Source organism: Hemibagrus wyckioides, linkage group LG02 (genome assembly GCF_019097595.1).
Source record: "Hemibagrus wyckioides isolate EC202008001 linkage group LG02, SWU_Hwy_1.0, whole genome shotgun sequence".
Lineage (NCBI taxonomy): Eukaryota > Metazoa > Chordata > Actinopteri > Siluriformes > Bagridae > Hemibagrus > Hemibagrus wyckioides.
The window spans coordinates 24,720,188-24,746,427 of NC_080711.1; the positions used below are offsets into that span (position 1 = coordinate 24,720,188).

General features: G+C 44.7%; 1 protein-coding gene across 2 annotated transcripts in view; it reads left to right on the forward strand.

Annotated features, from left to right (window-relative positions):
• The first annotated feature begins 4,983 nt into the window (after positions 1–4,983).
• Positions 4,984–26,240, forward strand: part of LOC131343264 (ephrin type-A receptor 7-like) — a 104,391-nt gene continuing 83,134 nt past the window's right edge. Inside the window, exon 1 of one of the 2 annotated variants that reach the window (XM_058374819.1) lies at positions 4,984–5,289. In XM_058374819.1, the coding sequence (XP_058230802.1) occupies positions 5,220–5,289 (70 nt within the window). In that variant the 5' untranslated portion in view covers positions 4,984–5,219. Of the gene's footprint in view, positions 5,290–10,522; positions 10,737–26,240 lie in introns of those variants that run through there. The other variant, XM_058374826.1, reaches the window with a different exon arrangement.

Consider the following 26,240-nt stretch of genomic DNA (forward strand, 5'->3'; position numbering starts at 1 on the left):
ATGTGGAGTTTAAAAACACACTTAAAATCAGGGTTCTTCAAGGGTTCTTTAAAGGTTGCTTAAATAACCAAAGGTTCTTATACTCTTAAACCTGTCCTGTGTGGAACCCGGAGAGGTTCTAGATGTTTTGATGACCAAAAAAAAGCTAATAATTGTGCGATTTTTAACAAAATTACCACTCTTAGAAAAAAAATGTTCAAGATTTCTTTATTGGTCTGTTTAGGAATGAAGAGATTCTAGCCTCTGAAGAGGGTTCTGTGTGGAACAGTGACATCTAGATATTTAGAAGAATATTATTAACAATAATTTGAGTTTTCTCCAGACAAATATTGTTATTATACAAACCCTCTTAGATTAAAAGGGTTCTCCAAAGGTTCAGTGGATAATTAAGGGATCTTCAAATCTGTAAAGAGGGACTATGTGGAACTCTGAGAGGTTCTCGATATTAAGAAGGACATAATTACCACAGTGGAAAATATTCTAGCTCATTCCTATCCTTTGAAAGCATACACACTTTCGAAAGGGTTCTTTACATTTAAATTAGGAAAATATATAGAACAAAATCAGAAAATTCTAAAGTTATCTACACACGCAGAGAGAATGTGTAGAAAATATAAATATCATTAAAAAATATATAGATATGATTTACAGTGTCATGTTTTGGTGTCTGAACCTAACAGGAAATGGTTTTAATAAATAAATTCCTCCATCATGGATTTCTGAAGCTGTTGTTGTTAGACTTGGCCTTGGTTTGCTGATCTGTGATCAGTCTTTTCTCTTTCCCGCTGCCCGGCACACACTCCCCCTGGACACAGGAAGCTGATTCTTTATCAGAAACTTTTAAGAAGTTCAGCTCTTTCTATCTGAAGTGATTATTCCTGCTGACGAATCGTTTACGAAAACATTACCTCTGAAATCTCCAGGTGGTGAAGAGAAAACTATCCAACGGCCATTTTGGAGCAATCTTTCTCCTGTAGATTGTCTCTCTCAGCTCACCGAGAGTGACCATTATATTCATTTTCATCCAGAATGACCCTCTCGAACCTCCAATTATTCAGGATCAACTCCCCAGAGTCTTAAGATGAAAGAGAAAAAGATATCAGCAGTGTGTTTGTGCCCTTTGACCTCATGGTTTCGCTATCGTCCAGCCGCTGATGAAGCGAAATGAGCCACGCGAAGCGGTTTAAATCTGAAATTCTCAGTCTGCTGAGTGGGTCCGAGTCTCTGAGAGAGAGAGAGAGAGAGAGAGCGAGCATGGAGAGAAATAAATAAGTAATGAAGATCTTCGGCTTGGTGAGCGAGTGTTTGTTCAAATATAAAACTGTGATTGTTGGATTCATTTTAAATCCGAACTTCAGGAATTCTTCATGTTCCTGAACGTTAGTGAGGCTGAGACGTGACTCGAGAACCGTTCATGAACAAATATTTTATGGATAAAATGACGAATGAAGTGAAGGTTTCTCTTCGGAAGCAGGTGAGCACTGGTCAGAGCGCTGGTCAGAGCCGTTATTTTATTTAATCATTGCACCTTATAATTGTTCTAAAATCTACATTCTGCATAAACATTATGATTTCTTGTCTCTTGTGGCTTCATTAAGTTCCACACTGTCAGAAGAGGATCTAATAAAATAAAACAAAATGCAGGATGAAGTGGTGCTGGAGCTCATGCTGCTGATTGTGAGAGTCAAAGGTGTTTTTTTAACTGAAACATTCCGCTGATTAATATAATCATTATAACTAAGACTAGTAATGTGTAGGAACTCTAGTAGTCTCCTGTTAAATAACACTCCTCTCATTTCCATTTGTCTCTCCTTCCTCGTCTCTACAGGTCTCTGGAGTGTGTTGCTCGTCTCTCATCTCTTTTTTGTTCTTCATCCATTTTAAGTGTTTCCTCCTGACCTGCTGCAGGTGGAGGTGGATCTCCTCACTGAGATGCAATTGAAGTTCCAAAATACGAGCAGGTCATGTTTAATGATTCAAGGATTAGTTTCGTGATCCAACCCACACTGTTATATTTACATTTAGAGTACTTAGAGACTTCATACAATTTGTAGAACTGACAGGTACAGAGGCCACGCCTCCTTCATTCCAACTGACAGGTACACTGGCCACGCCTTCTTCATTCCAACTGACAGGTACACTGGCCATGCCTTCTTCATTCCAACTGACAGGTACAGAGGCCACGCCTTCTTCATTCCAACTGACAGGTACACTGGCCACGCTTCCTTCAAGTACAGAGGCTACACCTTCTTTAATTACAACTGACAGGCAGCGAGGCCTCGCCTCCTTTATTCCAGCTGACAGGTACAGAGGCCACACCTCCTATAATTACAGCTGACAGGTACAGAGGCCACACCTCCTATAATTACAGCTGACAGGTACAGAGGCCACATCTCCTTCATTCCAAATAACGGGTAAAGAGTCCATGCCTCCTTCATTCCAAATAGCGGGTACATAGGCCACACCTCCTTCATTCCAAATAACAGGTACAGAGGCCATGCCTCCTTCATTCCAAATAATGGGTACAGAGGCCACCCTCCTTCATTACAACTGATAGACATTTACATTTACATTTCTCACATTTGGCAGACGCTCTTATCCAGAGTGATGTACAAAAGTGCTTTAAGTCTCTATCAGTGAATACATTAACACTGGTTCAATAGATCACAGACAGGATACCATTAGCCTAAATTATTATTTTTTTTTTAACAATACATAAAAACATGATAGGTACAGAGGCCACACCTCCTTCATTACAACTGATAGGTACAGAGGCCACGCCTCCTTTATTCCAACTGACAGGTACAGAGGCCACGCCTCCTTCATTCCAACTGACAGGTACAAAGGCCACACCTCCGATAATGCACACATTTCCATATATGGACTTTATGACACACCCACATTTCCATATATGGCTTTAGAGCCACTTTCTCTGCTTTCTGCAGGAACCACGTTAGTGGGTTTTTGCAGCGTGTGCATGATACACAACACAAAAGAACAATGTGTGTGTGTGTGTGAGCACTTTGCATTTGAATGGTGGTGTGATTATGTAGGTGTTGTATCTGTACCCAACATGAGATTAGCAAGCATGTGTTCCTGAGAACAGAGAGAGAATCACACACACACACATTTCCTGCTCATGGATTATTAATAACTCCGGGTCATTATCAGCTGGACCTTTTCTCCTCTCTTGGTCTCGGGATGATTTTAACAGAAGAAATGATGAGAATTTCCGAGAGGAGGACGGAGTGTGTGCGTCCGGCGCGTGACAGCTAGCGCTCAGCTACAGAGGGAGGAAATGAAATGAAATGTTACAGTATGTAAGGGAGGCTGAGTGACAAGTGAAAGCCTAATTACAGAGGAGAGTGTGTGTGGGTGGAAGGTGTTCACATGCGCGCATGAGCACACACACACACACACACACACACAGCAGAGAGTAATTAATACAGCGTCACTCATTAGCACTTGACTGTCGAACCCCTGTTGCTCATGTCAAATACTTTTCCACACCACATTTACAGCTGCATCACTTTCAAAGTCACTGTTCTAAAAAAATCATCAACACATTCTGACCAATCAGGACGCAGCATTCAGTAATAACAATAATAAATGCTGGGAGTAGTGATATTCATGACTGGTGGATGGTGTAATGGAAGATCAGAATACAATATGCAGGCTGCGTGTGTGTGTGTGTGTGTGTGTGCGCGTGTGTGTGTGTGTGTGTGTGTTCCATGTTTCACCGTCACATTATAACCGGCTTTTCTGCTTTTAGCCGAATTTTCCCACCACTTTCCACTTCACCGGTTAGGAAATCGAGCTTAGAGTGGCAGCGTGTGTGTGTGTGTGTGTGTGTGTGTCTTCCCCCCTCATCACCCTCTTTTGCTGTGTTTAAGGAGCACAGATAGAAAAGTGGTGTGAAGCAGTCTAGCATGAAATTGTAATGCGGTAATAAGTATCAGAGCTCAGAGCAAACGGAGACGTGTGTGTGTGTGTGTGTGTGTGTGTGGGCAGGTGAGGTGAGGTGAGGGGTCTCACTATAGACACTGTAGAATAAAAAGGTATATTTGTCTTTAGCTGTGTAAAAAGTGTAATAATAACCACAGCATTTTATTTTTCATGATAAATATTAATGTTCAATATAAATTACAAATAATTCTTTATTATTAATATTTAAAATTTTTTTACATAAAAATACTTTATTTAAAATTTTAATGTTTTTTTAAAATTATATATATATATATATATATATATATATAATGGGTATTAATATTTTTTTTTCTCACAGCAGTGCATATTAAGATCTAAAGAAGCACATTTCCGATGAGCTGAGAGAGCTGTACCTTTCATTTTCTTTAAAATAAATCTCTTGATATTAATAATAAATATAAGAAATACTCATGAGGAAAACGAAGCTCAGAGCGTCAGAATGGAAATTAAAACCGGATGAAATGAAAAGTCATGGCTGATAAAATCACTTTTTTGGGTCAGATTAATAACTTTTATATGAAATAAATGCTAAATTATTATTATTAATATAAATGCCACTTATTAAAAAACAAATACAATAATTGTTCTTTTTTTATAAAAAAATTTAAAAATAGGTTTTTTTTAAATCTTAGTAAATTTATTTATAATTTCATCTATTGAAGCAATTTAAAATGTTTAAATAGTTAAACTTGCTTATTTACATGTTTGGGTCAAATTTAGTAACAAATGAAAAACGAGGGCATGGCTACATATTAGGTTTAATTTAATTAATTAATCAATTTATTTATTAATTTAGTATTTAGTTATATTTCTATTTGAAAAGCCCCACTCCGTTATCCTCCCTCATTAACTCACCCTGTTTAATTGCCTGTGCGCGAATAATCCTACTCGATTGTGATTGGCTGTTCCTTCCCTGCCAATCTAGACCCTAACCCCGCCCCCCGAGATACCAAATATGGCGCGAGGTGCCTTTTCCTGTCACTACAAACCCGGACGGCTGGCTCACTGCTCCTGTTGTTGCGCCGGTGCGTGCGTGAGTGAGTGTGTGTGTGAGTGTGTGCGAGTGTGTGCGTGCGTGCGTGCGTGCGTGTGTGTGTGTGAGTGTGCGCGCGTGCGAGAGAGACAGAGTGCATGTGTATTATGAGTATGTGAGTGTGTGCCGGTGTGTTAGAGCGCGGTAAGCGCGCGCGGCAGCGACATGACCAGAGCCTCGCGAGCGCGTCCGGTCAATCATGGAGCTTTTTAAAGCGCTGTTTTGGATTTTATTGCTGAAGCGAGTAAAGGAGTGTGTCTCCGAGGAAGGTAGGATCTCTCTCTATCTCGACCTGTGTGTGTGTGTGTGTGAGAGAGAGAGAGAGAGAGAGAGAGAAGTTTATAACGGTGTGTGTGTGTTAATTTATATACATTATCCTGGGATGAATAATGAGCAGGCTCGTGCTGTATTCTGCACGAAGAAAGGTGCTGTGTATAATGTTGTCTCTGTGTGTGTGTGTGTGTGTGTGTGTGTGTGTTTCATGATGTGGCACTTGACATTTTTCATTCTCTGACTTATGCAGTACTTCGGTTTTAATTTGATTGAAATGCTTTCTAAAGTACACTTGCTCATTTTTTCCTGTGACTTCCTCATCCTCTTTTGTTTCCACCTGGTCGCTGTGCACGTGCGTGTCACAGGTGAACTCGGTGTCCTGCGCGTGCCAGGCTGGATTTATGATCCGTTTCATGCATTATTTTCGGAATTGTTTTATGAAGCTTATAAAGTAAAGTGAGTGTGCAGTGGGAGTCTCGCACGTGCTGCTGAGACCCGAGCCACGATCAGGGCCACACACACACACACACACACACACACAGCAGTGTCATCTCATTTATTTAAATAGTTATTTTCTTTAAAGGTCACATCCCAATTATCTGTATTTGGAAAAAAATTACAAAAATAATATTATTACCTATGATGAGCATTAATACACGAATCAATCAATTGACTAATAAATAAATAAATTCATTATTCAATGAATCAATAAATAAGCTTAAAGAAATCAATACATTTCAATACATTCATTAATTTTAATGTTTTTTAAGAGTAAGTGTAATAAACAGAACAGATAAACACCATTATTTACATTATTTATGCTTAATTATAGCATTCCTAGAGATAAATATATGAACTCGCATGCTTAAATTGACACACACACACACACACACACACACTAAATTTCAACTAACCCACACAGTCATTATTTACGCTCCTCACACACTCATAATGATGCACACATCCTCATAATAATACAACACACACACAGGGTTATTAACCTGCAGTAGTGATGAATCTGACCCAGGTGTTGATCAGGAGTTTAATAATAAAGGTGTGTGTTCTTTCTGCTTTCTCTCGGCTCGCGGGTTTGATTGACGGCGCTGTGCTAACGAGTGTTGTGACATCAATTAATCACAGTGAAAGCAGTGTGTGTTCTGAATGGGTGACACGAGCGCCATGAACCCGTACACACACACAAACTGTGGAGGGCGGTCATCGTCCCTCACGCGGTTAATCAGCTAGCTGGAGGCTTTCTCTCACTCTCTTATTCCTCGCTCCTCAGCACTAACTCACCTTGGCATCTCATCTGGGGCTCGTTTACGCTTTCACTGCTCATCCCTCACACACACACACACACACACACACACACACACGCATTGCCAGCGTCCACATTCCAGCCCATGTTTCCCAGAAATCTCGAGTTTGTTCATGCTGATCTTCAGCTCCACACTGTCCCACTTCAACCTGTTGGATTCCGGATCTCGGAGCTTCAGGAAGTTTTTCCCCTTCGCTCAGGATCAACCGCGGAATCGTGACTTGGAGCTAAACGACGACTCTGCTGAGTTCTGATTGGTCAGAAAGGGTTAACTAATTGTCTAGCACGATGGCTCTGAATGTTGTTTGTTAATACGGTATCGTCGCTATGGCAACCGCTTGTTCACGGAGGCCTCGCGTTAACGGATTAAAGATGTGTGTGTGTGTTTTGATCTGGGAGAAGTTCTTCATGTTTATGGAGTCTCTCGTCTCAGAGCTTTCTAACTTTTCTGCCATCTTCAGGACCGAGGAGTTCACGCTTCACTGCAGTTCCTCTGTTACACGAGCTGAGACTTTATTTTTCTTCATTTCAACAGTGAGAAAAAATAGAAACTGGTGTGGGAATGACTGTTTATAGCTGCTGTAATGACAACAGGAACTGTGAGTGTGTGTGTGTAAGAGTGTGAGTGAGCGAGCGAGTGTGGAAGTGTGAGTGTGTGTGTGTAAGAGTGTGAGTGAGCGAGTGTGTAAGAGTGTGAGTGAGCGAGTGTGTAAGTGTGAGTGAGCGAGTGTGTAAGAGTGTGAGTGAGCGAGTGTGTAAGAGTGTGAGTGAGCGAGTGTGTAAGAGTGTGAGTGAGCGAGTGTGTAAGAGTGTGTGAGTGAGCGAGCGAGTGTGTGTGAGTGAGCGAGCGAGTGTGTGTGAGTGAGCGAGCGAGTGTGTGTGAGTGAGCGAGCGAGTGTGTGTGAGTGGCGGCGAGTGTGTGGTGGCGGCGAGTGTGTGTGGTGGCGGCGAGTGTGTGTGGTGGCGGCGAGTGTGTGTGGCGGCGAGTGTGTGTGAGTGGCGGCGTGTGTGGTGGCGGCGAGTGTGTGGTGAGCGGCGAGTGTGTGGCGGCGGCGAGTGTGTGTGGCGGCGAGTGTGGCGGCGAGTGTGTGTGGCGGCGGTGTGTGTGGCGGCGAGTGTGTGTGGCGGCGAGTGTGTGCGGCGGCGAGTGTGTAAGCGGCGGCGGCGGCCAGCAGCGCGGAAAAGTGGCGAAGTGGCGGCAGCGGAAAAGTGGCGGCGGCGCGGAAGAAATGGCCCAGCGGCGGCGCGCGGAAGAAGTGGCCCAGCGGCAGGAAGAAGTGGCAGCGGCAGCGCGGAAGAAGTGGCGAGCGTGGCCCAGCGTGAAAGTGGCAGCGCGGAAGAAAGTGGCAGCGTGGAAGAAGCGGCGGCGTCACGTGGAAGAAGTGGCGGCGTGGAAGAAGTGGCAGCGGCGCGGAAGCAGCGGCGTGGAAAAGCGGCAGCGGCGGCGTGGAAAGCGGCGGCGTGGAAAGCGGCGGCGGCGTGGAAGCAGCGGCGTGGAAAGCGGCAGCGGCGAGCGGCGGCGTGGAAAATGGCGGCGGCGGCGTGGAAAGCGGCGGCGTGGAAGCAGCGTCGCGTGGAAGCGGCGGCGAGAAGAAGTGGCAGCGTCACGAGAAAGTGGCAGCGGCGTCTGGCGTGGAAAGCGGCGTGCGTGGAAAGCGGCGTCGCGTCGTGGAAAGCGGCGGCGTCTGGCGTGGAAGCGGCGTCTGGCGTCGCGTGCGGCGGCGTGGAAGAAGCGGCAGCGTCGCGGCGTGGAAAGCGGCCCGTCGTGGAAAGCGGCGTGGAAAAGCGGCGGCGTGGAAAGCGGCGGCGTGGAAAGCGGCGGCGTGGAAGCGGCGAGCGTCTGGCGTGGAAAAGCGGCGGCGTCTGGCGTGGAAAAAGCGGCGGCGCGGAAAAAGTGGCGGGCGGCAGCGTGGCCCAGTGGCGAGTGGCGGCGTGAGCGGCCAGTGGCGAGTGGCAGCGCGGAAGAAGTGGCGAGTGGCGGCAGCGCGAAGAAAGTGGCGGCGTGGAAGAGTGGCCGAGTGGCGGCGTGGAAGAAGTGGCGGCGTGGAAAAGTGGCGAGTGGCGGCGTGGAAAAAGTGGCGGCGTGGAAGAGTGGCGAGTGGCGGCGTGGAAAAGTGGCGGCGTGGAAGAAGTGGCGGCGTGGAAAAGTGGCGAGTGGCGGCGTGGAAGAAGTGGCGGCGTGGAAGAGTGGCGGCGTGGAAGAGTGGCGAGTGGCGGCGTGGAAGAGTGGCGAGTGGCGGCGTGGAAGAAGTGGCGGCGTGGAAGAAGTGGCGAGTGGCGGCGTGGAAGAAGTGGCGAGTGGCGGCGTGAAAAGAAGTGGTGGCGGCGTGGAAGAAGTGGCGAGTGGCGGCGTGGAAGAAGTGGCGGCGTGGAAGAGTGGCGAGTGGCGGCGTGGAAGAAGTGGCGAGTGAGCAGCGTGGAAGAAGTGGCGGCGTGGAAAAGAGTGGCGGCGTGGAAGAGTGGCGAGTGGCGGCGTGGAAGAAAGTGGCGGCGTGGAAGAGTGGCGGCGTGGAAAGTGGCGGCGTGGAAGAGTGGCGGCGTGGAAAGTGGCGGCGTGGAAGAAGTGGCGAGTGGCGGCGTGAAGAAGTGGCGAGTGGCGGCGTGGAAGAAGTGGCGGCAGCGGCGTGGAAAAGTGGCGGCGTGGAAAAGCGGCGGCGTGGAAGAAGTGGCGAGTGGCGGCGTGGAAAAGCGGCGGCGTGGAAAGCGGCGGCGTGGAAGAAGTGGCGAGCGGCGGCGTGGAAGCGGCGGCGTGGAAAAGTGGCGGCGTGGAAGAAGTGGCGGCGGCGGCGTGGAAAGTGGCGGCGTGGAAGCAGCGGCGTGGAAAAGTGGCGGCGGCGGCGTGGAAAAAGTGGCGGCGTGGAAAGTGGCGGCGTGCGGCGTGAAGAGCGGCGAGTGGCGGCGCGGAAGAAGTGGCGAGTGAGTGGCGGCGGAGAAGAGTGGCGGCGGCGGAAGAAGTGGCGGCGTGGAAGAGTGGCGAGTGGCGGCGTGGAAGAAGTGGCGGCGTGGAAGAGTGGCGAGTGGCGGCGTGGAAAGTGGCGAGTGGCGGCGTGGAAGAAATGGCGGCGTGGAAAAGTGGCGAGTGGCGGCGTGGAAGAAGTGGCGAAGTGGCGGCGTGGAAGAGTGGCGAGTGGCGGCGTGGAAAAGTGGCGGCGTGGAAGAGTGAAGCGGCGAGTGGCGGCGTGGAAAAAGTGAGTGGCGGCGTGGAAGAAGTGGCCCAGTGGCGGCGTGGAAGAAGTGGCGAGTGGCGGCGTGGAAAAGTGGCGGCGTGGAAGAGTGGCGAGTGGCGGCGTGGAAAGAGTGGCGGCGTGGAAGAAGTGGCGAGTGGCGGCGTGGAAAAAGTGGCGGCGTGGAAGAGTGGCGAGTGGCGGCGTGGAAAGTGGCGGCGTGGAAGAAGTGGCGAGTGGCGGCGTGGAAGAAGTGGCGAGTGGCGGCGTGGAAGAAGTGGCGGCGTGGAAAGAGTGGCGAGTGGCGGCGTGGAAAGAAGTGGCGGCGTGGAAAATGGCGGCGTGGAAGAGTGGCGAGTGGCGGCGTGGAAAGAGTGGCGAGTGGCGGCGTGGAAGAAGTGGCGGCGTGGAAGAGTGGCGGCGTGGAAGAGTGGCGAGTGGCGGCGTGGAAGAGTGAGCGAGTGAGCGAGCGTGGAAGAGTGAGCGAGTGAGCGAGCGTGGAAGAGTGAGCGAGCGTGGAAGAGTGAGCGAGTGAGCGAGCGTGGAAGAGTGAGCGAGCGTGGAAGAGTGAGCGAGCGTGGAAGAGTGAGCGAGTGAGCGAGCGTGGAAGAGTGAGCGAGCGTGGAAGAGTGAGCGAGTGAGCGAGCGTGGAAGAGTGAGCGAGCGTGGAAGAGTGAGCGAGCGTGTCGTTGTTCCTTGTGATTCTGCTGTGTGTGCAGGAATTTCACAGCTGTGTGTGTGTGTGTCTCCCTGCTGTAGAGACAACATGAATAACAGCATTAGCGTGGGACGCGCTCGTTTTTACACCGCTGATGATATAAATGCTTGCACATGATTTTTTTTCTCCATAGGGTAACATTTCAGTGTTAACTCTTCACCTAATGAAGTGTTCAGGATTACATGCAGCCTTTCGCTGAGAGTCAGTGTGACCAGACGCAGTGACGATCCACGTCTCGTCCAGGTGAAATCCTCCCTAATGTGTTTTTCATGTCCGGAAGGTTTTCCTGCACCACCATACATCCAACATCGTCATGTCTCCACCCGAGTCTGTGAACTTCCTATGTTTCATTTCCTGCTCTGACCTTCACCTGGTCCTGTACAGCCGCTCACACCGCCACCATTTGCCTAAAAGCATGGCGGTCATGTCATATTCATAACATTCTACTGACGCAGGAGTGTAATGCAATGGGGTGTGGGTGTGTGTTAAGAGCCAGACAGGTTCATCCTCACTGAGAATGATGAATATTTGAGTCGACCCGAGAGTTTAAAACATCCTGCTAATGGAGAGAAAATCCATTTAAGGTATGCAGCTCCAGCTCACTGTGTGTGTGTGTGTGTGTGTGTGTGTGTGTGTGTGTGTGTGTGTGTGTGTGTGTGTGTGTGAGAGATAGAATACGCAACACACTGCCGCAAATTTCTGTTACGGCACTCGTCCGTCTGAGTGTGAATTAAATTTGCCGTGTGTGAGTTCTAGGTTTCTGCCGATGTGATGAATTGGTGATGCTCCGTAATCTGATAAGAAGCGAAGGGAAGGAGGCTTCACGCTGCAAATGAAACGCACACGCTGTAAAACTGCGGCGAATCGAAAGAGGCACAACGTTTCATTTGAACATCGACGCAAACCAGATTTATTCTGAAATGAGTTTTCTGCATTTATCTGTAGATTTGTTAAAGAATGTTGCCTTAAAGTAGTTTCTTGATGAACGTGTCAATGGTTGCATCATGGAACAGTGTAGAAACGCTTAGTGTGATGAAATGAGGCGGGACAGTGTGAGGCAGAGTGAATGGGCAGGACAGTGACAGGCAAGAAAGTGTGAGGCTGAGCGATGAGGCGGGACAGTGTGAGGCTGAGCAATGAGGCGGGACAGTGTGAGGGATGGGGCGGGACAGTGTGAGGCTGAGCGATGAGGTGGGACAGTGTAAGCCTGGATGGTGTGAGGCTGAGCGATGAGGTGGGACAGTGTGAGGCTGAGCGATGAGGCGGGACAGTGTGAGGCTGAGCGATGAGGCGGGACAGTGTGAGGCTGAGCGATGAGGTGGGACAGTGTAAGCCTGGATGGTGTGAGGCTGAGCGATGAGGTGGGACAGTGTGAGGCTGAGCGATGAGGCGGGACAGTGTGAGGCTGAGCGATGAGGTGGGACAGTGTAAGCCTGGATGGTGTGAGGCTGAGCGATGAGGCGGGACAGTGTGAGGCTGAGCGATGAGGCGGGACAGTGTGAGGCTGAGCGATGAGGCGGGACAGTGTGAGCGATGAGGCGGGACAGTGTGAGGCTGAGCGATGAGGCGGGACAGTGTGAGGCTGGACGGTGTGAGGCTGAGCGATGAGGCGGGACGGTGTGAGGCTGAGCAATGAGGCGGGACAGTGTGAGGCTGGACGGTGTGAGGCTGAGCGATGAGGCGGGACGGTGTGAGGCTGTGTGATGAGGCGGGACAGTGTGAAGCTGTGTGATGAGGCGGGACAGTGTGAGGCTGAGGGATGAGGCGGGACAGTGTGAGGGATGGGGCGGGACGGTGTGAGGCTGAGCGATGAGGCGGGACAGTGTGAGGCTGAGCGATGAGGCGGGACAGTGTGAGGGATGGGGCGGGACAGTGTGAGGCTGAGCGATGAGGTGGGACAGTGTAAGCCTGGATGGTGTGAGGCTGAGTGATGAGGCGGGACAGTGTGAGGCTGAGCGATGAGGCGGGACAGTGTGAGGCTGAGTGATGAGGCGGGACAGTGTGAGGCTGAGGGATGAGGCGGGACAGTGTGAGGGATGAGGCGGGACAGTGTGAGGCTGAGCGATGAGGCGGGACAGTGTAAGCCTGGATGGTGTGAGGCTGAGCGATGAGGCGGGACAGTGTGAGGCTGAGCGATGAGGCGGGACAGTGTGAGGCTGAGCGATGAGGTGGGACAGTGTAAGCCTGGATGGTGTGAGGCTGAGCGATGAGGCGGGACAGTGTGAGGCTGAGGGATGAGGCGGGACACCTGAGGCAGTGACTTGAAGCACATTATATTTAAGCGTTGTGTAGAAATGGTGAAACAGTTGTGTGCAGCAGTAGTGTGAAGTGGAACATTAAAGTGAAACTTTGTAGCGAAACAGTGATATATACAGTGTTAGTGTTACAGTAATACTTAGTGTTACAGTGATAGTTATACATAGTGTTAGTGTTAGTGATAGTGTTGCAGGGATACAGTGATGGTGTTACAGTGATACATAGTGTTAGTTTTACAGTGATAGTGTTAGTGATACATAGTGTTAGTGTTACAGTGATACATAGTGTTACAGTGATACATACTGTAGTGTTAGTGTTACAGTGATGCATAGTGATAGTGTTAGTGATACATAGTGTTAGTGTTACAGTGATAGTTATACATAGTGTTAGTGATGCATAGTGTTACTGTTACAGTGATATACAGTGATAGTGTTAGTGTTACAGTGATACATAGTGTTACAGTGATACATAGTGTTACAGTGATACATAGTGTTACAGTGATACATAGTGTTAGTGTTACAGTGATACATAGTGTTACAGTGATACATAGTGTTAGTGTTACAGTGATACATAGTGTTACAGTGATACATAGTGTTACAGTGATACATAGTGTTAGTGTTACAGTGATACATAGTGTTACAGTGATACATAGTGTTACAGTGATACATAGTGTTAGTGTTACAGTGATACATAGTGTTACAGTGATACATAGTGTTAGTGTTACAGTGATACATAGTGTTACAGTGATACATAGTGTTAGTGATGCATAGTGTTACTGTTACAGTGATATACAGTGATAGTGTTAGTGTTACAGTGATACATAGTGTTAGTGTTACAGTGATACATAGTGTTAGTGATGCATAGTGTTACTGTTACAGTGATATACAGTGATAGTGTTAGTGTTAGTTATACATAGTGTTAGTGTTACAGTGATTAGATTAGATTAGATTCAACTTTGTCACTGCACATGTGGGTACAAGGCAACGAAATACAGTTAGCATCTAACCAGAAGTGCATTTTCACAGTGCAAATAATTAGCATATATAATAAGTATATAACAATACATAATTTGCATATACAAACAATATACACAAATATAGAAATAAATAATTTGCATATATAACAGTATATAAACAGTATACAATGGGAGGTAAATGCAATGAGTGCAAATGAGCAAATGATTATAGTGGTGCAATAAAGAAGGTGTTGTATACCATGATAATAATTAAATATATAAACAATATACAGAGGAGTTATGTTCAATGAGTGCAATGATTTAGATGTGTGCAATGAGGAAGATATTGTATACTATGATAAATAATTTGTATATGTAAACTGTACACAGAAAGGGTTATATACAGAAAAAGGTTATATACACTGATAATAATGTGTTCAGTCAATGTGTGTGTGATCGGGTGGAGGCAGAGTTCAGCAAAGAAACAGCTGTGGGGAAAAAGCTGTTCCTAAACCTGCTAGTCTTGGTCCGGAGGCTCCTGTAGCACCTCCCAGAAGGCAGGAGGGCAAAGAGTCTATTGGCAGGGTGATAAAAGTCCTTTATGATTTTGCGTGCTCTGGTGAGACAACGCTTCCTGTAAATGTCCTCGATCTTAGGAAGTGGAACTCCTACGATGTGTTGGGCAGTTTTCACCACCCTCTGCAGTGCTTTCTGGGCTGACACAGTGCAGTTCCCATACCAGACATGATACAGCCGGTCAGGATGCTCTCGATGGTGCAACGGTAGAAGTTCACCAGGATGTCTGAAGAGAGATGGTTCTTCCTCAGAGCCCTCAGGAAGAAGAGGCGCTGGTGAGCCTTCTTGACCAGACTGGAGCTGTTGGTAGTCCAGGAGAGATCCTTGGAGATGTGGATACCCAGGAATTTGAAGCTTGTGACACGGTCCACCACCTCTCCATTGAGATGAATAGGTGTGTGTGTGTATGAGCTCCTTGGTCTTCGCAGCGTTGAGCAGCAGGTTGTTGCCAGCGCACCACTCAGCTAGACAGTCCACCTCCTCTCTATAAGCTGACTCATCGTTGTCTTTGATGAGTCCAATCACCGTGGTGTCATCTGCAAACATGATAATTGTGTTGGAACTATGTACAGGCTTGCAGTTATAGGTGAAGAGAGAGTAGAGGAAGGGACTCGGCACACACCCTTGTGGTACTCCGGTGCCAAGGATGAGGGTGGAAGAGCATTGGCGATCTATCCGAACATGCTGGGGCCTGTTGGTCAGAAAGTCCAGGAGCCAGTTGCATAGTGATGCGTTGATGCCCAGGTCTCCGAGTTTGGTGACTAACTTGGAAGGGATGACCGTGTTAAACACTTAACTAAAGTCCAGGAAAAGCATTCTGGCATAGCTGTCTCTATTGTCCACGTGAGAGAGGACTGAGTGTAGTGCTGTGGAAACTGCGTCCTCCGTGCTCCTGTTCTGACGGTAAGCAAATTGATGAGGGTCAAGGGTGGCAGGAAGACAGGTTTTGAGGTGTGCCAGGACCAGCTGCTCAAAGCACTTAGTGATGATGGGGGTGAGCGCTACTGGGCGGTAGTCATTAAGGCAGGATGCAGTGGAGTTTTTTGGTACAGGCACAATGGAGGTGGTCTTAAGGCAGGTGGGCACAATAGCTTGAGACAGGTTGAATAAGTCTGTTAGGACCCCCGCCAGCTCCCCAGCACATGCTCTGAGGACACGCCCGGGGATACCGTCAGATACATAGTGTTAGTGTTACAGTGATACATAGTGTTAGTGTTACAGTGACACATAGTGTTAGTGTTACAGTGACACATAGTGTTAGTGTTACAGTGACACATAGTGTTAGTGTTACAGTGACACATAGTGTTAGTGTTACAGTGATAAATAGTGTTACAGTGGTAGTGATGCATAGTGTTACAGTGACAGTGATACATAGTGCTAGTGTTAGTGATACATAGTGTTAGTGATGCATAGTGTTACAGTGATAGTGATACATAGTGTTACAGGGATACAGTGATAGTGTTACAGTGATACATAGTGTTAGTGTTAGTGATACATAGTGTTAGTGTTACAGTGATAGTGATACATACATAGTGTTACAGGGATACAGTGATAGTGTTACAGTGATACATAGTGTTAGTGTTACAGTGATACATAGTGTTAGTGTTACAGTGATGCATAGTGTTAGTGTTACAGTGATGCATAGTGTTAGTGTTACAGTGATGCATAGTGTTAGTGTTACAGTGATAGTGTTACAGTGATGCTTAGTGTTAGTGATACATAGTGTTAGTGTTACAGTGATACATTGTGTTACTGATAGTGTTAGTGTTACAGTGATACATAGTGTTAGTGTTACAGTGATACAGTGATAGTGTTACAGTGATACATAGTGTTAGTGTTACAGTGATACATTGTGTTACTGATAGTGTTAGTGTTACAGTGATGCATAATGTTAGTGTTACAGTGATACATTGTGTTACTGATAGTGTTAGTGTTACAGTGATGCATAATGTTAGTGTTACAGTGATACATTGTGTTACTGATAATGTTAGTGTTACAGTGATGGTGTTACAGGGATAGTATTATTGTTACAGTGATACATAGTGTTAGTGTTACAGTGATGCTTAGTGTTAGTGATACATAGTGTTAGTGATACATAGTGTTAGTGTTACAGTGATACATTGTGTTACTGATAGTGTTAGTGTTACAGTGATACATAATGTTAGTGTTACAGTGATAGTGATACATAGTGTTACAGGGATACAGTGATAGTGTTACAGTGATACATAGTGTTAGTGTTACAGTGATAGTGTTACAGTGATGCTTAGTGTTAGTGATACATAGTGTTAGTGTTAGTGATACATTGTGTTACTGATAGTGTTAGTGTTACAGTGATACATAGTGTTAGTGTTACAGTGATACATAGTGTTAGTGTTACAGTGATACATTGTGTTACTGATAGTGTTAGTGTTACAGTGATGCATAATGTTAGTGTTACAGTGATACATTGTGTTACTGATAGTGTTAGTGTTACAGTGATGCATAATGTTAGTGTTACAGTGATACATTGTGTTACTGATAATGTTAGTGTTACAGTGATGGTGTTACAGGGATAGTATTATTGTTACAGTGATACATAGTGTTAGTGTTACAGTGATACATAGTGTTAGTGTTAGAGTGATACATAGTGTTAGTGTTACAGTGATGCATTGTGTTACTGATAGTGTTAGTGTTAGAGTGATACATAGTGTTAGTGTGATAGTGATACATAGTGTTACAGGGATACAGTGATAGTGTTACAGTGATACATAGTGTTAGTGTTACAGTGATGCATAGTGTTAGTGTTACAGTGATACATAGTGTTAGTGTTACAGTGATACATTGTGTTACTGATAGTGTTAGTGTTACAGTGATACATAGTGTTACAGTGATGCATAGTGTTAGTGTTACAGTAATAGTGTTAGTGATACATAGTGTTAGTGTTACAGGGATATAGTAATAGTGTTACAGTGATGCATAGTGTTAGTGTTACAGTGATAGTGATACATAGTGTTACAGGGATACAGTGATAGTGTTACAGTGATACATAGTGTTAGTGTGATAGTGATACATAGTGTTACAGGGATACAGTGATAGTGTTACAGTGATACATAATGTTAGTGTTAGTGATACATTGTGTTACTGATAGTGTTAGTGTTACAGTGATACATAATGTTAGTGTTATAGTGATAGTGTTAGTTATACATAGTGTTAGTGTTACAGTGATAGTGTTACAGTGATACATAGTGTTAGTGTTACAGTGATGCATAGTGTTAGTGTTACAGTGTTAGTGTTACAGTGATACATAGTGTTAGTGTTACAGTGATGCATAGTGTTAGTGTTACAGGGATACATTGTGTTAGTGTTGCAGGGATATAGTAATAGTGTTACAGTGATGCATAGTGTTAGTGTTACAGTGATGCATTGTGTTACTGATAGTGTTAGTGTTAGAGTGATACATAGTGTTAGTGTGATAGTGATACATAGTGTTACAGGGATACAGTGATAGTGTTACAGTGATACATAGTGTTAGTGTTACAGTGATGCATAGTGTTAGTGTTACAGTGATACATAGTGTTAGTGTTACAGTGATACATTGTGTTACTGATAGTGTTAGTGTTACAGTGATACATAGTGTTACAGTGATGCATAGTGTTAGTGTTACAGTAATAGTGTTAGTGATACATAGTGTTAGTGTTACAGGGATATAGTAATAGTGTTACAGTGATGCATAGTGTTAGTGTTACAGTGATAGTGATACATAGTGTTACAGGGATACAGTGATAGTGTTACAGTGATACATAGTGTTAGTGTGATAGTGATACATAGTGTTACAGGGATACAGTGATAGTGTTACAGTGATACATAATGTTAGTGTTAGTGATACATTGTGTTACTGATAGTGTTAGTGTTACAGTGATACATAATGTTAGTGTTATAGTGATAGTGTTAGTTATACATAGTGTTAGTGTTACAGTGATAGTGTTACAGTGATACATAGTGTTAGTGTTACAGTGATACATAGTGTTAGTGTTACAGGGATATAGTAATAGTGTTACAGTGATGCATAGTGTTAGTGTTACAGGGATATAGTAATAGTGTTACATTGATACATAGTGTTAGTGTTAGTGATACATAGTGTTAGTGTTAGTGATTCATAGTGTTAGTGTTACAGTGATACATAGTGTTAGTGTTACAGTGATTCATAGTGTTAGTGTTACAGTGATACATAGTGTTAGTGTTACAGTGATGGTGTTACAGGGATAGTATTAGTGTTACAGTGATGCTTAGTGTTAGTGATACATTGTGTTACTGATAGTGTTAGTGTTACAGTGATACATAATGTTAGTGTTACAGTGATACATTGTGTTACTGATAGTGTTAGTGTTACAGTGATGCATAATGTTAGTGTTACAGTGATGCATAATGTTAGTGTTACAGGGATACATAGTGTTAGTGTTACAGGGATACATAGTGTTAGTGTTACAGTGATGGTGTTACAGGGATAGTATTAGTGTTACAGTGATGCTTAGTGTTAGTGATACATTGTGTTACTGATAGTGTTAGTGTTACAGTGATACATAATGTTAGTGTTACAGTGATACATTGTGTTACTGATAGTGTTAGTGTTACAGTGATGCATAATGTTAGTGTTACAGTGATGCATAATGTTAGTGTTACAGGGATACATAGTGTTAGTGTTACAGGGATACATAGTGTTAGTGTTACAGTGATGGTGTTACAGGGATAGTATTAGTGTTACAGTGATGCTTAGTGTTAGTGATACATTGTGTTACTGATAGTGTTAGTGTTACAGTGATGCATAATGTTAGTGTTACAGTGATTCATAATGTTAGTGTTACAGGGATACATAGTGTTAGTGTTACAGTGATAATGTTACAGGGATACAGTGATAGTGTTACAGTGATAGTTTTAGTGTTACTGTGATAGTGTTACAGGGATACATAGTGTTAGTGTTACAGGGATACATAGTGTTACAGGGATACATAGTGTTAGTGTTACAGTGATGGTGTTAGTGTTACAGTGATACATAATGTTAGTGTTACAGTGATAATGTTACAGGGATACAGTGATAGTGTTACAGTGATTCATAGTGTTAGTGTTACAGTGATTCATAGTGTTAGTGTTACAGTGATGGTGTTACAGGGATAGTATTAGTGTTACAGTGATGCTTAGTGTTAGTGTTACAGTGATACATAGTGTTAGTGTTAGTGATACATAGTGTTAGTGTTACAGTGATACATAGTGTTAGTGTTACAGTGATGCATAGTGTTAGTGTTACAGTGATACATAGTGTTAGTGTTAGTGATACATAGTGTTAGTGTTACAGTGATTCATAGTGTTAGTGTTACAGTGATTCATAGTGTTAGTGTTACAGTGATTCATAGTGTTAGTGTTACAGTGATTCATAGTGTTAGTGTTACAGTGATTCATAGTGTTAGTGTTACAGGGATACATAGTGTTAGTGTTACAGGGATACATAGTGTTAGTGTTACAGTGATGGTGTTAGTGTTACAGGGATACATAGTGTTACAGTGATAATGTTACAGGGATACAGTGATAGTGTTACAGTGATAGTTTTAGTGTTACTGTGATAGTGTTACAGGGATACATAGTGTTACAGTGATAATGTTACAGGGATACAGTGATAGTGTTACAGTGATTCATAGTGTTAGTGTTACAGTGATTCATAGTGTTAGTGTTACAGTGATTCATAGTGTTAGTGTTACAGTGATGGTGTTACAGGGATAGTGTTAGTGTTACAGTGATGCTTAGTGTTAGTGTTACAGTGATGCTTAGTGTTAGTGTTACAGTGATGCATAGTGTTAGTGTTACAATGATGCATAGTGTTAGTGTTACAGTGATTCATAGTGTTAGTGTTACAGTGATGGTGTTAGTGTTACAGTGATACATAATGTTAGTGTTACAGTGATAATGTTACAGGGATACAGTGATAGTGTTACAGTGATTCATAGTGTTAGTGTTACAGTGATTCATAGTGTTAGTGTTACAGTGATGGTGTTACAGGGATAGTGTTAGTGTTACAGTGATGCTTAGTGTTAGTGTTACAGTGATGCTTAGTGTTAGTGTTACAGTGATGCATAGTGTTAGTGTTACAATGATGCATAGTGTTAGTGTTACAGGGATACATAGTGTTAGTGTTACAGGGATACATAGTGTTAGTGTTACAGGGATACATAGTGTTAGTGTTACAGTGATGCATAGTGTTAGTGTTACAGTGATGCATAGTGTTAGTGTTACAGTGATGCATAGTGTTAGTGTTACAGTGATGCATAGTGTTAGTGTTACAGTGATGCATAGTGTTAGTGTTACAGTGATAATGTTACAGGGATACAGTGATAGTGTTACAGTGATAGTTTGTCCCTGTGAGGGATTATTGTCTGATTTACAGTCTTGTATTGTCCTCAGTTTGCCCTCTTTACACGGCTCTTCCCCCGTGAGCAGTAACGGTGCAGTACTATGGTCAGATCCAGCTCCTCGCTGCTGTCCATAGTCTTCACCAGTGCTCTCGACTAGGAAGTAAGCAGTTGCTTGTGGAAATGCAGGATTGGCATCAGCTTGAGATCGAGTTTTGTGATGATGTGTCTAATAATCTTTTCAGCAGTATGTTGTTGTGTGAGAAATGTTCTTGTGTAGTTTCCAGTGTTGGGTCAGTGTTCCAGCAGCTCGGCTCAGCCGATGCCCCCTGCTGCTCACCTTCCATCTAAAACCCCATTAATCTTCTGAGGAGATGTTTGACCTTTCAGAATCATTAAGACGGTGAACCTCGCGCGTGCCCGAGTGCGTGATATTGAACCCCGCTGACACGCCGCCCTCACCTCAACCGCGTTATCGCCGTGACAACAGGAGGGATGTTCCTCTGACTGGGCTGCTTTGACCGATGACCTGGAAAATTGCCCGACCTTTTAAAGCAGTTTCACACGATGAATAAATACATAAATTGTCGGTTTAGACTCGATCACTTTACAGCCCCTGCTGTGTGTGTTTGTGTGTGTGTGTGTCTTCTGTGCTAACTGCATTCATGAGCATTTCCTCATATATTCCTCATATTTAACATATATTTCTAAAGTATTGACTCTCCTCTTATGACACAGCTCGGTTTAATTAAGGAGTTAACGTTCTTGTGTTTAGGTTTGGAGGGTATGTAAACTTTTGCTCTGGCTGTTAGCATTACTGTGGGCTTGGAGGTAAATTTTTGACAGCTAGTGTCAGGCCTGGATTTGAAGGCTAGCATTACCGTTACAATAACACGAGTCTCAGTGAATCATAACCATAAAGTAATACAAAAACAATCATAGCTTTCATTTTATTTGTTTTTTTTTCTTTTTTTTATACATGAAAGAGAGATCAGCTCATAGCTTTAACAGCGTGATAAATATGTAAAATGAAATATGGTGTGTGTGACCTCAGGTCTCAGTGACCATCAACAGATTTATTACTTAATTTCCCTGCAATACAGCAGGAGCAATAATTACATAAATGCCTGCAGTGTGTGTGTGACTGTGTGTGTGTGTGAGAGAGAGAGTGCGCATGTGTGTGACTGTGTGTGTGTGTGTGTGTGAAAGAGAGAGTGTGTGTGTTTGAATGAAATCATGAATATTGTAGGATCAGGAGCTTTTACATGGGTTTGTGTCACTGGCTGGATTTCAGGCTCTGCATTCAGCATGTGGAGTGTGTGTGTGTGTGTGTGTGTGTGTGTATGAGCGAGCATGTGCACCATATAAAGCAGTGTATAGTGTCAGTGTTGTGCCTGAGCTCATTGTAATGCTGTTAATTAAGATGCAGTGTGAACACATGGCTTGTTATTCATGTCCATAAAGTCACCACAGGAGCTCCTTAATCTGCGACCTGCCACCAGCGCCTGCCAAAATCCATTCCAAAACTCATTTCACCCAAAATTTAATTTCTCTAGGCGGACAGGACACCGAGACGGATTCAGATAAGCTGCAAATAAGGCACTGATCTTTCCTGTAACAGCACGTCATCCCCCAGAGTCTCGCTCCTCCTGTACCACAGACAGCTGCTGAAAGATTACACTTTTATTTATTAAAAAAAATCATGTACAAAAAATTTTATTGCTAAATTTAATGTCATGGAAAGTCCCGGAAACTCATAGTTCATATTCTCACTTCTATTAGAGCAGCTTTAAACAGTTGCTCCCTTAAAGCCTCTCTTTATTATCTCTTAAAAAAAAAAACACACACACACAGCTTGTTACCTAGCAACCGCAAAGCAGTGTAAACTCCTCTGTCCTGAAGATGTCTGAAAACTTAAAGCTCTAGCTTTACCTCTGACACTGGAGACTCCTTCCGTACAATTCTTAACATTTCACCACTTTAACAAGCTGTTGCTATGGAAACGATGACGTACCGGAGCGAGTGCATTAATATTGACGATCCCTGGGCTCTGATTGGTCAGATGCTGGTTACATCACAGGTTTATATTATTCCGGAGATGTTTCTGTGGTCAGTTTGAAGCCACATATTTGATTTGAATGTTACAATCGTTGGTATTTCTCTCAAGTCCATTCCAGAGCTCGAGGTTCTCCTCTCTGTGAATGTCCTGCACTGAGTCTAAATATCATGAACATCCAAATTCTATGATAAAAGATGCCTCTGGAAAAGAGCTGAAGATCTCCAGACCCCCTCAGGTGGAACAAATCCCTCAGGTGGTTTGTTCCTTTTTGAAATCAGTGTCCTGCTTGCTTTATCTTCCTCTGCTGGTTTCCAGACTGGTGACCCCTGACCTCTGCTGCTCTGGTGAACACCTGAAAGGATTGGCATCAGACTTGAAGATCTCTACAGAGGAACGTCTCTTGAAGAATAAATCTTGCTGAATCCTCGTAGATAACAAGCAGCAGAGGGTTTGATTAAATAAATAGTGAGATTTGATCTGAGTGTTTAATTGTGTAAAAACAATGCAGTGATTAATGCACACTCTCGCTGTCTTGCTGTCGTTCTTTCTGCGTCTTTTCTGATGGACTGATTGTCGCATTCCTCTGAGGAGCTGTAATCTGGCCTCCTTCCTCGGCCATGCTGTTCCGTAGCGTTTCGTCTGCGATTGTTTATTTGCTCAACGCCGAAGCCGATAATGGATCAGCGTTAATCTGTTTAAAGCCTCGTTTAATAAAAACCCGTGGAGAATGGATTTGACTGATTATTCTGACGGGCTGCTGAACGTCTCGCTCATTATTTTCAGCAGCGTGTTAAAATCCTTCAGCACTTTGCTGTTGATGGTGGAGACTCGATGAGAGCATGGCATCGACTCCGGACAGGTTGTAAACACAAAGGTCACCTCGCACCACCGACGCCTGCTGGCTCCGTCCTCCATCCTTCGTTTACTGGACGCTCGATATGCTCAATAACTCATCTCCGAAGCAGACCCTCCTGACCTTGTCTCCTGCCCAAGGTTGATCTTCATCTTCCACCTTAACATCCTCCTCCTCTGAAGAGTGCTATAGTTTTTATCCTTCACTCTGAGGCAAAAGGTCATGAAAGGTCATGTGGAGGTTCTGCTGTCGGTCAGAAGGTCTGAGGAGTCCAGCTTTGGGGAGATGAGAAATCCAATGCAGTCAGATACATTTGCATTGCAGCGTCTTGACCTGTCGTCATGGTGATTTTTTTTTCTGAACTGCGAGCGAAGCTGAATCTGATCTGAGCTCAGGGTTTAGTTCAGTTTGAGCGAAAGAGTAGAAGTGGAATTTAAATTAGAAGACAATGACAAAAGTGTTTTATTTTAGTGTTTAATGCATAACCACAGCCTGGTGTCCAGCCCGGTCCAGAAGCATCACTCGGCTCCTTCTGCTTGATTTTAGAGCTTCATTTCTTCTCTGTGATATTTATTGTCCATAAAACAAAGAGTGCAGCTCAGTTTGTCTAGACTCCTGACCTGATGGTTTGTCTTTCCTCCTGGGTTCTTCTGTCTCTTGTCCTCCTGGGTGTCTGTCAGAGGGACAGTTAAAATGTTGGATCACAGTTAAATCAGCACAGGGTTTGTCTACTCATCTAGCATCAGGGTCAGATTCCTGATGGATCTGGTGCCTTTCCCAGGAGAACTCCTCCAGGACTGGACACTAGTGCTTCTCAGGGTTGAACCAATGCCCACTGTGCCAAAACTTCATGTTTTTGTGCTTCATCCACATGACCTCTAGATCATATACCCTCAGACTGAAAATCCTCTTTCATTTTCACTTCATTAGACATGATGTTACTGTAGTGTGGAAAAACAGAGTGTGGTATATGAGTGATAGAGCTGTCAGGTATGAGAGAGAGAGAGAGAGAGAGAGAGAGAGAGCGACCACCAGAACCTTGGATCTCAAACCATCTCACAGAGTTTAATCAGGAGGAACGAGAGCGAGAACATGGCTTTCTCTCCTATTTCCACCCTGCCAATCATCCTGTACGGCATTCTCATTACAGCCGTCAGCCCAGGAGAGAGAGAGAGCGAGAGAGAGGAAGAGAGGAGGAGAAGTGCTTATTACGGGAAAGAGAGAGAGAGAGATGGGACAGAGAGTGAGAATGAAGGCGCAAAGACACGAAATGAGACGACAGGCACTTAGATACACAAAGCAGAGAATGTGTGAAGTGGCTATTCATGCTGATTTAACATCGTGTGGTGGGCAGGAAGAGACCAACTAATGTTCAGGAGAGAGACAGAGCGAGAGAGAGAGAACGAGAGAGACAGCGAGATGGAGTTAGAGAAAGACAGGGAAAGAGAGAGAGAGAGGGTGAGAGACTGGTGTCTGTCTCAGAGAGACTGTAAATCTGTTGACTGGTGTCCATGTGACGATGATATGAAATGGATTTGAAGACGAAGACACACAAACATACACACACACACACACACACACACACACACACAGAATCTGCATATTTACACAGGATCAGATTGAAAGTATCAATAAACACACACACACACACACACACACACACAGGTGATTGAATGTGAATTAAAATGCAAATGTGACTCGGCTGGTCTTCTTCCGCCCGGGCTGCAGATGGGAAACGTTTCAACAAGACGGCACGTAGTGTTTTGGAATATTAAGAAGAACAAACACACACACACACACACACGCTTGTCAAACAAATGGAAGTCCGTTCACACAATCCTGGCATGACTTCTCTGCCTGGTTTCACAGATCTGAGGCTCACAACGTGCTAGGCTAAACTGTCTCGAAAAAATACAGAACTCAGTTAACACATGAGAGACGGAGGAGGAGAGAGGTGGAAGAGAGAGAGCGCGAAGGAGGAGAGCGATGGAGGGGGGAGATGGAGTAAAGATGGAGAAGAGGAATGAAGGATAGAGGGGGAGGAGAGAGATTAAGGACAAAGGAGAAGGAGAAAGATGGAGGAGAAGGAGAGAGGAGAAGGAGAGAGATGGAGTAAAGATGGAGAAGGAGAGAGATGGAGGAGAGAGGAGAAGGAGAGAGATGGAGGAGAGAGATGGAGGAGAGAGGAGAAGGAGAGAGATGGAGGAGAGAGGAGAAGGAGAGAGATGGAGGAGAGAGGAGAAGGAGAGAGATGGAGGAGAGAGGAGAAGGAGAGAGATGGAGGAGAGAGGAGAAGGAGAGAGATGGAGTAGAAATGGCGGAGTGTTGAAGGAGAGAGATAAAGTAAAGATGGAGAAGAGCAATGGAGGAGAGAGATGGAGAGAGGTGGAGGAGAGAGAAAACAGTTGCAGCTTCCCCAGTCTTGAAGATGTCTGGAAAATTCACAGCTTTACCAAAAGAAATCAGAGCCTTGATGACTTCATCTGAGGAAGAAGAAGATGGAGAAGGTCAGGAGTGAGGAAGGCAGTTTGTGCTGATAAACACTCATGAAGAGTTTTTGTGCTCATCAAGAGAAATGTTTCAGTTTTTTACGAACTCCTTCAGCTGCTCCTTCAGCTGCTCCGGTCAGATTATTAGTCCTGAACCTCTGAGGATCATCTGAGACTCTCAG